Genomic DNA, 15217 nt, shown 5'->3' with positions numbered 1-15217 from the left:
AAGTGCTGCCAGATATCACCCTGATGTCCAGAGTGCTGTCAGACAGTGGGAGCCTCCCATGGCCTCACCTTGGGGTGCACCGGGAGGAGTGGGGGCCAAGTGCAGCAAGCTCAGCCATGTGCTGGCCTGACAGGAGGGTGCATGAGCCTCAGGCTGGTTTCACGGGGCAGCAGCACGGCTTAAGGAGTGAGACCCATCACTGCTCCGTGCCCTGTGGGTGCTCATCTACCCTGGCTTGAGTGAACTCACCCTGAGAGTCCAGGGCAGATGGGCCCATGTGGCAGGAAGGCATACATCTGCCCAGAGGACCCCACTGTGTAATGGAAGGTGAGGGGCTCCCTAAGAGCAGTTAGAGGACTTCTTGCTGACTGGGTTTTATCAGCTTCAGTGAGTTGGTGAAGTTTGCTGACATGAAGGAGGAGCCCGTTTCACCTAATACCATCTTGCACTTTCAAGACTGACTTCAGGGGCAGGCAGATGATACTCTGGGCTTACAGGGCTCTGCAGGCAGGGAATCAGGATTACGGACTGGGGGGCTGGGATGGGGGACCAGGAGAGGAGATGAGGGAGAGAGGGAGTCCTCTGAGGTTGCTCGTCCATCCCAAGCCTGAGTGACCCTCATCTAGGCCTGGACTGGCCTCTGGCTGAATGGGCCTGGACTGCATGGTTCATTAGTCTTCAGAGACCAAGATGGAATGTTCTCCTTCCCAGCCTTCCTTTGGATGCTACTCCAGTGAGCCAGGAGCAAACCCCAGGGAGAAGCGAACCATCAAGGACCCCATTTTTGGAGCTCAGCAGGACTCCTGGTAGAACCGGGCTGTTCCCTTTTTCAGGTGGTGATAATTGTGGGGCGTTTCCCTCCTTCCTGGAGCCATAACGCTTGTAGCAGCCCTGGGCCCCACAGCAGCAGTGAGGACAGGGCCCCTCACAAGTGTGGGGCAAGTCTGGGCAACGCGTAGATGCATTATCCAAGTCCCATCCTGAGTGCGCACAGGTCTTTGGTTAGGCCCACTCACCTGTGGGCAGAACCCTAAGGAGAGGAGCCTCGTGCAGCTCCAGGCAGCAGGCCCAGCACACAGGCTGTCAGGGGCACGTGTGTATTGCAGAACGTGTGGTAGACAAACACACTTGCAGAGTATGGTGCCCACCGGCACATTATGTTTGTCAATATTCCCTAACTAGGGCTTGGAGAATTGAAAATAGATCCTGACTAAAAAGTTGGGTTTATAGAAATTTTGCAACAACTGTTGCTAAATCACCTGCTTAGAGATGAAAAGAATCCCTCCTCATTCATCTGCCCTCTGTACGAACCTGTGGCATTAGACACACCTTTGCCTGGCGCGGGGCTGGCCTCTTTGGCTGGTCTGAGTGCCCTTCTCCCAGGGCACAGACCACACATGCTCATCCTTCCTGGAGCTCACATCACACACTGCCACCAGTTTTCAAGGGATGAAACTGCCAGGTCAGCAAACAAGCTGCCTACCCTGCCTGGAGCTAGAGGCCCCCACTGGCCCAGGATCAGGGAGGCGGAGCCATAAGCCAGGGAGAGGAAATTAAAAGAGAAGAGCCCCAGATAATTGAAGGTCTCCAGAGCCTCATCCTTTTCCTGTCACATCTAGGCACCCAGAGCGTCAGAGCGACTGCCTGCAGTGTGTTAAGCCAGAGGCACCAGGACACAGTTTCTATGACAACCCCTCGCAGCTCCAAATCAGCTCTGTGTTAAAAATGATTTCAAATAATTGGAGAATGCAGGAGAGCCCAGCCAGCAGCCTGACCCTGTGTCCCTTCTCTTTCCTCGGCTCCCAGGTGTGCAGGAGCGGAGAAGGCCCAGGATATGGAGGGAGCAGGACAGGCACACTCAACTGGGACCACAGAACAGTCTTTAGGGCAGCGGTTCTCAACCGGTGGGTCGCGACTCCTTTGGTGGTCGAACGACCCTTTCACAGGGGTCGCCTAAGACCATCCTGCATATCAGATATTTACATTATGATTCATAACAGTAGCAACATTACAGTTATGAAGTAGCAACGAAAATAATTTTATGGTTGGGTCACAACATGAGGAACTGTATTTAAAGGGCCAGAAGGTTGAGAACCACTGCTTTAGGGAGACAAGTTTGGGGTAAAAATTTGGCCTAGAAATGGATTTCGAATTAGCTTTGGACTAAGAAAAAAGAGGTGCCTGAGACAGCCTGGTGCCTTTCAAACCCTGGGCTGGCGCATCCTAAAGATGGTCCATATGCAAGAGTTCCTAACGTGGGTGCTGAACTACATCAGGCCAAGTCACTCTCCCCACCCCTTGTCCCAGGGTGGAAAGCAGCCAGGAGCCTGACCTGTGCCCTCCTTAGCCAGGAAGACAGGGTTGGACCTTCTCTGCCTGACCCCAGCCTACTCCTCCATCCCCTTTGCCCTGAATTCAGCCTGAGGGGAGAAGGGGCACAGGTCCTGCCTGCCTCACCCCACTGCAGCTGCTGAGTGCTTCCTCGTGGCTAAGGGGTCCCCGGGGAAGCAGGACAGGTGCCTGATTCAAGGAGGCATGATGGCTGATGCTTGAGTGGCCACTGATCGTGCAACTTTTCAGAACTCAGCTGAAGTTGAGACATGGAAGCTGAACACAGGCTGCGTTCCAGGACATGGTGGTTGTTGGATAACCAGACAGGTGCCTGGGGCTCTTTTAGGCACTAAGAAACTGCGAAGTCAAGGGCGCTTGGGAGAGCCATTCATCACATTTGAGGCAAATTGCAACACAGGATAGTGAACCTGGGCCTTAAAGAGAGGTGATCTGAGTTCAAGTTCTAGCTTCGTTATTTATTCGCTGTGAGACTTTGGGCAAATAACTTTTCTGTGTCTCAGTTTCCTGATCTGTAAAATGGAGCCCAAAGTCCTGGTCTCACTGGATACCCTGAGGGCTGAACGGGAGTGCACATGGGAAGCAGATTCCCAGGGGCTGGGCACATGCCGAGCACACAGCGAGCTCTTACTTTAGGATTTGAGTCACAGCCCCGTTTCTCTTCAGAGGGACACTAGACCCGCGGTGGTGGAAGAGGGAAGCAGCATGCCGAGGGGTGGGAAGCATGTCTGGGTTGCAGTCTCCGTCCTGTGTGACCTTCAGCAGATCTCTTAACCTCTCTGGGCTTCATTTTACTCACTTCATAAATTCTTTAAGATTCAAGGTGGTACTGTTTGATAAATAAAATGGCCTGGGAAGACTCCACTACCCTCAGTTCCACATGTCACTGGGGAAACTCACAGCCGAGGACTGCGGCCCTGCATAGGCAGGGGTCCTCCTGCTATTACCGTGTGCCTTATTCGGGACATCGACTCACACCATCCCGGCCTCGGCGGCACAAAGGGCAGCGCCTACCTGCAGCAATGGCTGTCTTCTCGTCCACTGTCACGGCTACAGCTGTGCTCACTGTCACGACTCCAGGCTCACCCGGGCCTTCTGGGGAAACAAAAATGGCAAGTCACTTTCTCAGCAGCTGGGGAAGAGCAGGGGTTGGGGGAGACCAAGAAGACAAGTATAAATAGCAGGTGAGGACATTCCTTGAAAAGCTGAGGGGGTATTTGAGAAAGTTGTTGCTGTGAAGGCTGTTACCACCCACCACTGGTCAGGGCACAGCGCCTCCTGAGGCCCAGGCGCTGCCCCTTTCTGTGCAGACCCGAACCTGCCAGGTAATACTTCATGGGCCTGGCCGCCTGGACAATGCAGTGCTGTCAGTGTCACTAAGGAGCAGTCTCATTTGAACTCAGGGAGCCTGTTGCAACCGTCCTCTTGACACGCGTTCCACCCAGAAGAGTTGTGTTGCATCAAATGATTCTTTCTAGCAGAAGGAAGGCTGCATTCCAGGACTCGGTGGTTGCAGATCCTGAATTGTCCTTCATCTGTCACACGAGTCAGAGTGACCTTGACAGCCCTTCCAGGAAGCCAGACACCAGGGCTGCACTGGGCACAGAAGGCTGGCTGAGGCTGAGGTCTGAGGCACTCCATAAATCCTGGCCGTGGTGGCCCGCCCACCACCACACCATCATCAGCCATGCCCTTCACTGGCTGTGTGGCCGGTCACTGCACTTCTAGGACTCTGCCAGGCTCCTGCAGGGCAAGGGCTTTCCTTGAGTTGCTCTCCCACCTCTTTTAGGAACCAGGCCCCCAGAGGTGCAGAATGCAGGTGGCAGCTTCAGCTCTCCATTAGAACAGAGCTGTCTGGCTCTGAGCTGGTGCAGGCATGACCTTGGGCTTCTTATTTTTCATCCGTCCATGGACCTGGCTTAGCTTTCAAAAGTGCTCTTATCTATGGGTCAAGTTCCATTATTAAACATCCCAAGAAAGGGGAAATTTTACCACGTGCTCTCTAATTAGAACGTCATTGTAAGACATGTTGAAACAAATGGGCCATGAGGACCTTGTTGTGTGGTGATTGTTATTACAGTGGAAATGGTACTTAAATGAACACTGGGTTGTCTCACCTGCTATTTAGCTAAGATTACCCATCCCACCTTGCTGTAATCAAATAACCCACAGAAATGTAAAATTACTCAGATTCTAGGAACTTACAATAGGTGAGGTTGTCCTTATTTGTAGGGATTTGCCATGATAAAGCCACAGGGACCACAGAGAAGTTGGCTTCCTCACCTTCCTTCTAGGAATGTCTGGAAGATGCTGCTGAGGCTGACCCCCTGCGGTTTCTCCGGGCCGCAGGCTGCTTCCCAGACAGACCTTCTACTGTACGTGCGCTCCATAGGCTTGTGGGAAACACCCAAGTGAAGGTGTGGGGGCCCTAATAACACAGTCGTTGGGGACATCAGGAATTTCAGCTCTGGGGTCACCTAGTCCCTGGGGTGACTGAGCAGGGGGGCCAGGCCTGGGGCTGGCCCAGGAAGAGGTGGACTGTGGAAGGACCAGTGACGGGCCAGAGCTGCCTGGGCACCGGGGAGACTGCTCTGTGCTGGCGGGTTTCTGGGGCGCTGACAAAAGACAGAGCTGTGGGCAGAGCTCAGCCCCCTAGGCCCAGGCCAAGGGCAACGGAGTCAGGCCAGAGAGGCAGAGGGAAGCCTCCACTCCCCGCAGCTGACTCCTTTGCCTCCTTGAGACTCCCCCTTCCCCTTAAAATAAATTTGTTGTTGTTGTCTTCGGGGAGAATGGGAGTGTGCAGAGGTGTCTATGTGTCTCTAAGCATATGCATGAGCGAGGGTGTGAAAAAGGAGTGAGTTCCTGCCTCCCAACTCAGCCTTCCCTCTTTTTGGGTTGCCAGCTTCCCCCTCTTCTTTCAGCTCAGTTCCCACCCACCCACCTCCTACCTCACCGCCACAAAAAGCTCCCCAGCAACCAGCAGGCAAGTCCCAGTGACAATGCGGGCAGGAGGGAGCATCCTCCTGGGCTGGGGGCAGGGGTCAGAGAACCTCCTCGGGTGGGAGCCCCTTCTTGGGAGCCCTCGGTGCTGCTGCAGCTGGTGCCAGAGAGGAAGAGCTGCTCACTCCGGCTCTGAGTGGACAGAGTGAGAAGGGACTTCACCTCGGCTTTGAGCACCTCCCTCTGAGCTTTCACCAGGAGTGACCGCACTCCCTGACGCTCCCCTTCCTGCCTTCCACTCAGTGTGAGGCCCTGAATTCGGGGCAGACCTTGGTTTTAGGATGGCTCTGTGGCTCCCGCGCTGTGTGTTCCCCGGCAAGACACAGAACCTTTCTGAGCCTCAGCTTCTCCCTGTGTGAGCGGAGGGGTGTGTGTGGGTGGGTGGGGGGGGGGAGGGGGAGGCTGGGCAGGAGGAGCTAACAGCATTCACTGTAGAGGGCTGTACAGATAAGAGTGTTCCATGTGGAGAAGCAGTTTGTAAAGCACAGTAGTGATGCATCAGGTGGGAGGATGCCATCCAGAGGGCACAGACCCAGGGAAGCCCGAGGGCACCTGGGCCTCCTCAGCATTTCTCCACCAGAAATGGAAGTGGTGGCTGGAAGGGTTTGGTGGGGGACATCTTGAAGCGGAAACGCAACTCTTCATTCCAACTGACTCCCAGCCCGCCCCTTCCTTTCAGATGTCTCCGTCCTCTGCCCTCTTCCTCCTTCTGTTGCCCCTCCTCATGGGCTCACTCTGGCCTGGAGGGGGCGGGGGGAGGTGGATTTTTCTAGGCCCTCTTGCTCCACCACTGGGCTTAGGCTGCTCCAGAGGTGACCCAGTGGAGCGCTAGCTCTGCCCATGCTCTTGGAGCCCTGGACCAGTCCTTCTGCCTCTGTAGGCCGGTCTCCTCACGTGGAAACCAAGAGTGTGAGGCTGTGCGCCTTCCAATGTCCCTTTCTGTTGAGACATTCTACTATTTTCTTGGTGCTCTGTTAAAGTCACTTCATTTTTCCTTTTGCAGCCATTTTTCAGAGTGGGGGCTGGGTGGAGTTGGGTGCCTGCAGCTTTGAGCTCCTTCCTGGTCCTTGGACCAGTGGGGGTTGCTGGCTTGGTCCATGGGGCCCAACCTTGGCTGCCCTGACTCCGACCCTTCAAGCCCCCAGTGGCCTGCCAGGGAGAGGCGCCCCCTTTTATGGGGTGTTTCTGAGGAGCAGGCCAGGAGCTCAGTGTTGCTGCCATGGGAGACCCCAGGGAGTGGAGCCCAGGCTGCTTTCCCTGTTTGGGAAGAGCCTTGGGGGCAGTGGCGTCAGCAAGTAAAGTGCTACTTTCACCTGGAGGTTTAAGGAATTTTCAAAGATACTCAGATGTTTAGAAAAACAGAAGAATCTTAGAGAGAAACTCATCCAATACCCTTCTATTTGGAATTTGGGCTAAAATTCATCTCCTCTAGATTTTTGGTCAAATCTCTTTCCTCTGTTCCATGCTAGATTTTTAACCACCATCTTTGACTGCTGGTCAGAGAATGGGATGACCCGTCCTATACACAGCGCAGGGACCAGCTGTGTGACAAGGCCCAGCGAGCTTCCTCAAGTCGCTACTGTGCACCAGGAGGAAAACAGGAAGGAACCCGGTAGTCTGGGCATTCTGCTTTATATCACAGGAGGGAGTGGGATGCCCTGGTCCCGCCTGGCCCGGGAGCATGGGGTGTGGATTACCTGGCCCCTCTGGGGTACGGAGATTGAAGACAAAGCTGCCAGCAGGCTGCTCAGCGGCCTGGCGGTACCACAGGGGGAAGTGGTCCATGGTGAACACGCTGGCCTTGTCCTCAGGGGTCAGGAACTTCCTGCAAGGAGAGAGATTTGGTTCCTCCCTTCATACCTGGGAACATGTTTATCCCTTTCCTTTCACACACAGTTATCTTGGCTGGGCCAAGAGAGCAACTCCCTTCTGTTTTCATGGTAGAAAATACGAGCTAATTGGTGGCGTCCCAGACGATGTCTCCAGCAATTCTTGCCTCTTCCAGAGTCAAATGTGTTGTATCTGATGGCACATTAGGAGCTAGAAGAGGTATGAGGCTTGTATTTTGAAAGAATACTTTCCATTTTTATTTTAACTGCCTTGCCTGCAGGGTTTATTTCTTTTGGATATAGTCTAATTTCTTTTTGTCTGACTAATTAGCGTTTCTGAATGGAAATTGTATAGTCACCTCATCGCTGAGCTAATGCAGGAGCATAAATTCCCCCAAAATGGTTACTTCCAAAGCTCTTGCCTCTAGGCTTTAGAATGCATTATGAGGTTTCTCTTTTCGAGCAGCTTTATCTTGCTAATTATGGCTTAGCATTCCCTGAGCACACACCAGCCAGCAGAAGGGAGCACTGGTCCAGAAGCAGAGTGGGAGGCAGGGAGAAGCGGTGGGGTGTAAAAACGTCATTGTGGCTAACCCGTGAGGTGGAGAGCTGAGGTGGACCTTAGGGCTGCCTGGCTCACATGTCCCAGAAGCAGACCTGCCTTGTTGCCCAATTCCTAGCTGCCAGTCACATCCCGGCTTGGGTGCGGGGAGCCCCTGGGGTTGTGCAGTGCATGTGAGGCCGGTCATGGTGGCTGGCTCATCACTCAGGAAGGCCTCTCTGTGTGAGGTCTCCCCCTGCCATTCCCGGGAGACGTAGAAGGAGGCGCAGGAAGTGCCAGGATGCTTTCTCCCTTCACACCGTCGGACAGGGTTCACTTGTCCAACCTTGGCCAAAGACCTGTGTGATTTTCGATTGGGGTGAAGTTTAAGGGATGGGGAAGTATGAGAGGGCAGTAAGCTTGGGGAGGAAAGTTTCCCACGCTGTTTGAGGCCTCAGAGTGAACCCACAGTTTACCTATCAGTCCTTCATCTGAGTTATCTGCTACGTCTCTGACAGCCATGGGAAAGGGTAGAAGGCAGCATGCTTCCCTCTGTTTCCACTTCTGAGGGAGTAAGGGGAGGTGGGGAGAGGGGAGAGCAACTTCATTTGTTTTCCTAGAAAGCCTCAGCTTTCCGGCAAGCAGGGACCTGACACAGAGCGCGGGAGGAGGCTCAAGATGGCGCGCCATAGCTGAGTGCGCTTGGATTTAGCAAGAGGAACAGCCAGTGGGTGGGAGGTGAGGACGGGGTCAAGTCTGCTCAGGAGCCCCTGGGTTCTTCTCCTCCAGATGCCCGGTGGCCCCCCTACCTACTTGAGCCTGGTGGTTTGCAGAGCTCAGGTGGCTCTGCTCAGCCCCCTCCCTTCCAGACCCCTCCCTGGGCTCCCACTCCCCCTTTGCAGCACTCGGCAGGGAGGACAGTGGGCTGGCCGGTCCCTGGGCAGCAAAGCTGGGCTTTGCTTGGAGCAGGGCTTCCCAGCCTCAGCACGACTGACACGCTGCCAGGGGCTGCCCTGCGCTCTGCAGGAGGGTTAGCAGCATCCCTGGCCTCCACCACTAGATGCCAGTGACAACACCCCTCCAGCTACTGCAACCCAAAGGTCTCTAGACATTACCCAACGGCCCTGGGGTCGGGCGGGTGCAAATTGCCTGCAGTTGAGACTTGCTGGCTTAGGGGATGGGGAAGTGTCAAGAAAGGAGGGGATGCAGCCAGAAGAGTTAGCTTGTCACACGGAGACCTGCCCCAGGGGGAAAACAATTTCTGGGTTTCCTTCTGTGGAAGCGAACCTCTGACTAACCCTCCCTACTTCACAGTCTCGGGGGCTCTCTTGCCCCCTGGGCTGCCCTCCCTCCTCTCCGGGGGCACCTCCAGGATGAGTCCGAGCCTGGGGGGAAGGGTTACTTTTCTGACCTCCCACTCCATAAGCCCCAACCTTCCACCCTCCTCTCACTTCAGGAGTTCACACGTGCCCTGCTAGCACACACGCCCGGGAGCACCCTACAGGGACCCCACTCCCGCCCCGGCACACTCACTTGTTGGAGACCTTCTCCGAGCCCACAAACAAGCTGCTTCTGAGGAGGCCGGCCCGGGTGCCCAGGAAGGCCATGTCCGCCACGCGCTCCGACTCCCTGTGAGGCAGACAGAGCAGGTGGCACCACACGCAGCAGGGTGGCAGGTCCAGGAGGAGGGCACGGGGAGCAAGGAAGAGGCCTCAGGGTGAACCCACAGTTCCTATCAGTCCAGTCCATCTGAGTTATTTGCTACGTCTCTGACAGGCCATTGGAAAGGGTAAGGCAGCACGCCCCTGGCCCTTCTGGCTGGGGGTGGGGCTCTCCTGGGAGGCAGCCCCTTTATTTATTTATTTATAAAATTTTTTAAATCCTCACCTGAGGATATTTTTTCTATTGATTTTTAGAAATAGTGGAAGGGTGGGGGCGAGGGGGGGAGGGAGGGAAGGAAGGAGGGAGGGAGGGAGAGAGAGAGAGAGAGAGAAACATCAATGTGAGAGAGACACATTGATTGGCATCCCAACCAGGGCAGGGTTGAAGCTACAACACGGGTACATTCTCTTGACTTGGAATCGAATGCCTGGCCCTTCCATGTGCGGGCTGACACTCTAATCGCTGAGCGACACCAGCCAGGGCCCGCATCCCCTTTAATAATGGGGTCCCCTTGTCCTCTGCTTCTTCAGATCTAGCTCCTGATTCATCCACTCAGCTTTTGGGGGAGTTGGCTCTGGAAGCCAGAGGGAGCTTGGGAAGAGGGATTTTTGCCCTGGGACCAAAGGGATAGTAACTTCTCCTGACCAGCGCATACACAGCACCTCACTGTTTCAAAGCCCTTTCCACATAATCACCTTATTATGAAATGTGAAAGGAGGAGTAGCGGACTCTGACTACCTCACCTAAGTGATCCTGCTGGACTTCATGACCTTGCCAACAGATTGGAAAAAATCCGTTAGCCAGCTGGAGTGGAACTAATTTTTTTCATGGTCTCAAAGCCATATCGTTATGACGATGCACCAGGGGGCAGTCATCACCTCTTTCTTCATTTAATTTCAGCTTACTGAGGTATAATTGACATAAAATTGTAAGGCATTTTAAGCATACATTGTCTGGGTTTGCTGTATGTCTGCATTGTGAAAGGACCCTCCCACTCAGTTAACTAACACATCCATCACCTCATACATTTATCTATTCTGTGTGTGAGAGAGCATTCAATTCTACCCTCTTAGCAAATTTCAGTTATACAACACAGTGTCATCACTGTAGTCACCATGTGTCACACCAGATCCGCAGACCTTGTTCACCTGAAAACTGAAAATCGGTACACTTCACCACCTCTCCGTTTCCCCACTGCTCAGCAACCACTTTTCTGCTCTGTTTTAGTCCCCCCCCCTTTTCCCCTAAAGATTGCACGTGTCTGGCGTATTTCACTTAGCTGCTAGTCTGGTGTTTTTTAAAAATTTGAGCCCAGTTAACCACACCACGAGCCCTTCTTGTAGGTATCTTTTCTCAGGGTCTACACCAGTAATGGCGAACCTATGACACGCGTGTCAGAGGTGACACACGAACTCATTTTTTTGGTTGATTTTTCTCTGTTAAATGGCACTTAAATATATAAAATAAATATCAAAAATATAAGTCTTTGTTTTACTATGGTTGCAAATATAAAAAAATTTCTATATGTGACACGGCACCAGAGTTAAGTTAGGGTTTTTCAAAATGCTGACACGCCGAGCTCAAAAGGTTCGCCATCACTGGTCTACACCATCAACAATGCCAACACTCTCTTGTCTTTTTGGTGACATTCTAACAGGTGATACCTCATGTGGTTTTGGTTGACTTCTTCCTGATGAATAGTGATGTTGAGCATCTTTCATGTACCTACTGGCCATTTGTACAACTTTGGAAAGATGTCTATTCAGATCTTCTGCCCTTTTAAAAAGATCAAAAAAATTTTTTTTGCTATTGAGTTTGTGAGTTCTTTATTTTGCATATTAATCCCTCATCAGATATATTTGTTCTTCCATTCAGTGGGTTACCTTTTCATTTTGTGATTGTTTCCTTTGCTGTGCAGAAGCTTTTTAGTTGCATGTAGTTCCACTTGTTTATTTTTGCTTTCGTTTCCTTTGCTTGATGTCAAGGGATTTACCCCCTATCCTTTTCCTCTAGGAGCTTTGCAGTTTCAAATATTATGTTCAAAATATTTAATGCATTTTTAAAACAATGTGCTTTTGTTGATTTGAGAAAGAGAGAGGAAAGGAGAGGGAGAGAGAGAAACATCAATTTGCTGCCTCCTGTACTTGTGGCCTCTCCGTGCATGGGTTGATGCTCAACCAATTAAGCCACACTGGCCACAGCTGTTTAATACATTGTGAGTTGATTTTTGTGATTGATGTAAAATAGTGAACGGATTTCATTCTTTTGCTTGTGGCTGTCTAGTTTTCCCAACACCATTTGTTGAAAGACAGACCATCCTTTCCCCATTATATATTCTTGGCTCCTTTGTCATAAATTAATTGACTGTATATGCATGGGCTCATTTCTGGGCTCTCTAGTCTGTTCCATTGATTTGTGTGTTTGTTTGTATGCCAATATCATACTGTTTTGATTACTATAGCTTTGTAATATAATTTGAAATCAGAAAGTGGGATGTCTCTGGCTTTGTTCTTTCTTAAGATTGCTTTGGCTATTTGAGGTTTTTTGTTGTTTCATACAAAATTTTAGGATTGTTTATTCTATGCATTTCTGTGAAAAATGCCCTTGGAATTTTGATAGATATTGCATGGAATCTTTAGATTGCTCTGACTGGTATGGACATTTTAACAATATAAATTCTTCCAATCCGTGGATATGGAATATCTTTCCATTTATTTGTGTCTTTAATTTCTTTCTTCAATATTTTATAGTTTTCAGTGTACAGGTCTTTCACCTCCCTGGTTAATTTTTTCCCGTAAGTATTTTATTTTTTGATGCAGTTGTGAATGGAATTGCTTTATTTTTTTTTAAAAAATATATTTTTATTGATTTCAGAGAGGAAGGGAGAGGGAGAGAGAGAGAGACAACATCAATGATGAGAGAGAAAATCATTGATCGGTTGCCTCTTGCACACCCCCTACTGGGGATCGAGCCTGCAACCCAGGCATATGCCCTGACCAGGAATTGAACTGGGAACCTTTTGGTCCAGGGGATGATGCTTAATCCACTGAGCTACCACAGCCAGGCAGGAATTGTTTTCTGAACTTCTCTTTCTCATAGTTTGTTATTAGTGTACCAAAAATTTGAGTTTTGTAATGTTGATATTATATCCTGAAACTTTACTGATTTTTTTTTATTAGTTCTATCAGTTTTTGTGTGTGGAGTCTTTAGGGCTTTCTAAATATAATATGTCATCTGCAAATAGAGTAAGTTTTACTTCCTCCTTTCCAATTTGAATGCCTTTTCTTTTCTTTTTCTTGCCTAATTGTTTGGTAGGACTGCCACTACTATGTTGAATAAAAGTGGGGAGAGTGGGTACCTTTGTCATGTGTCTGATCTTAGAAGAAAAGCTTTTAACTTTTAAACCTTTTTACCTTTAAATATGCTATTAGCTGTGGGCATGTCATGTGTGGCTTTATTTAATAACTTCTAACTTTATTAATATTTTTGCTCCTAACCCAATTTATTGCAGACTATTACCCAATTTCTCTCTGTGCCTGGATTAGTGTTTTTGGTGAGTGTATCAGGTAGACAATACCTAAAGCATTGACAAGGGGAAGCATATATATTTTTTTTTATCAAAGCTCAGCTGTGTGGCTGTTGGGGTTTCCCTAATGGAATCCTTTGATGAAGGCTGTACCATACACTGTCACCTGATAATACCTGGTGCTGGATTAAAACACTTGGTCTCCACGGGAAAAGCTCTGAGGAAAGGGTCTGGAGGTGCACATGGGGCCTATCCCCTCCAGTATTGTAGAGACCAGAATCTCTGGGGGTGAGGCCTAAGCACCTGTATATCTTTAAAAAGCTTCTCAATGCATTTATCTATTCAAAAGTAGAGAGAACAGTCTGATGAGACTTCTGCACCATAACTCAGCTTCAACAATTACACCCATGTCAATCTTGTTTCTTGTACATCCTCCCAAGCCCCTCAACTAGATTATTTTGAAGCAAATCCAAGAAATAATTTCATTGGTAAATAATTTCTATCATTAAAATATAAGGAATAAAAATCCTCAATGCCATTATCTCACCTAAAACCTCCTCACAATTCTTTTTTTAAAAATATATTTTATTGATTTTTTACAGAGAGGAAGGGAGAGGGATAGAGAGTTAGAAACATTGATGAGAGAGAAACATTGATCAGCTGCCTCCTGCACACCCCCAACTGGGGATGTGCCCGCAAACAAGGTACATGCCCTTGATCGAAATCGAACCTGGGACCCTTCAGTCCGCAGGCTGATGCTCTATCCACTGAGCCAAACCGGTCAGGGCCCCTCACAATTCTTTAATGCCATTAAATAATCCAATAGCCTCATGCATTTTTAAAAATTGTTTAAATCAGAATCTGACTAGGATCTATGGTTGTTATGTCTTTGCTCTCTCTAGATATTTAGTTATTTATTAAACTGTAATTCACACACTATTACAATTCATTAAAGTGTAAAATTGAATGTTCTTTAGCATTCAGGTTTGTGGAACCCTCACCACAGTCAATTTTAGAACATTTTCATCATCGCTAGAGAAACCCCATACCCATGAGCAGTCCTCTTTAGTTTCTTTAAACGTTTCCTCTCCTCTCTTCCTCTCTCCTTTTCTTTCCTTGCAATTAATTTGCTGGACTAGGTCATTTGCCCTGTAGAGTTCTTTGCATTCTGGATTTGGCTGATTGTGATCTGCGTTGTTATTTAGCATGTTTTCTTGTTCCTTGTATTTCTTATAAGCTAGCAATTGGACCTTGGGGCCTGATTGGATTCTGGCTTAAGTTTTGGCAGGTGGTGTATTCTTCATCAAGATAGACACTATCTGATTGACTAGAGGTTGCAAAATAGGGATAGTCCTCCTCAGTATTTGATTATCCTGAGGTATAATTTGTACAGGAAAGGCAGGATAAATAATTGAGTCCTTGTATTTACCAGTTTTTAGAATAATGAGTTGGTTTCCTTACATCTTCCAATGATGACCAATAAGGCCTTCCCCCCACCCCAGTGTAATTATGAGCACAGGAATTTAAACATATCTAATGTGTTTTAATCCATTGCATTGTTATGACTTTTGCTGCTCGAATTGTCCCTGCTTTGGCCAGTGAGAGCCTCTTCAGGGTGGTGCTGGGTCCGCTGGCACAGCCTCATTAGCCTCCAGTGACTTCTTGCTTCCTGGTAGGGGGAGGTGCTCCTGGCTAACTCTGTACATTTCCTGCTCCTGCCCTGACTTTGCTCCAAGGACCACGCACTCATTTTAATGAGGACATTTTAATGTGGACATTGAAAGGTCACAATATAGATCTGAATAGTTCACTGAGGTTGGTCCTTTCAGGGGACAGAGCTAGGATACTCCTTTTGTTTCTTTCAGAGAAAATACATCATGAGCCCACTGACATTTTCAATTCATATTTTCCATCACATCTAAACTTAACTTCTTTTAATTTACTTTTATTAAATTTTATTGGGGTGACATTGGTCAACATGAACATATTAACTTCTTTGATTTAAAAAAGGTGTATGTCTTTCCTCTTTTGCTGAAAATATTGGTTTCTAATTACATTAACATTATATATTGCTTTATCAATTAATATAGTTTGTGACTAACAGTGTCAATATTGTTTCTAGCAATATGGTGATTGAACACAGTTTAAGATTTTATTTATTTAGTGTTTACAGCTCTACGTTTTCAAGTCCCTTGAAAGAACTCACCTATGTATGGTTATTTCAGGAATTTTTTTAAAGATATACATTTGAGGATATAAGTTCTATTGTATGTAATAATAATAGTTATATATAATTTAATAGACTTTTAT

The 15217-nt window shown here is 48.9% G+C and overlaps 1 protein-coding gene across 1 annotated transcript in view; it reads right to left on the bottom strand.

The window, feature by feature from the left end:
- The window catches only part of CACNA2D4 (calcium voltage-gated channel auxiliary subunit alpha2delta 4), a 110150-nt gene that overhangs the window by 42778 nt on the left and 52155 nt on the right, over positions 1–15217 (bottom strand). The window contains exons 24-26 of the mRNA XM_070408754.1: positions 9253–9348; positions 7047–7174; positions 3364–3444 (exon numbers count right to left, since the gene is read on the bottom strand). Of these exons, the coding sequence (XP_070264855.1) occupies positions 3364–3444; positions 7047–7174; positions 9253–9348 (305 nt within the window). The remainder of the gene's footprint in view (positions 1–3363; positions 3445–7046; positions 7175–9252; positions 9349–15217) is intronic.

Source organism: Myotis yumanensis, unplaced genomic scaffold, assembly GCF_028538775.1.
Source record: "Myotis yumanensis isolate MYYU_CA2020_CCGP unplaced genomic scaffold, mMyoYum1.0.hap1 SCAF_3, whole genome shotgun sequence".
Classification (NCBI taxonomy): Eukaryota; Metazoa; Chordata; class Mammalia; order Chiroptera; family Vespertilionidae; genus Myotis; species Myotis yumanensis.
Note: the sequence above shows the minus strand (reverse complement) of the source record. Positions and strands in the feature narration are given on the sequence as shown.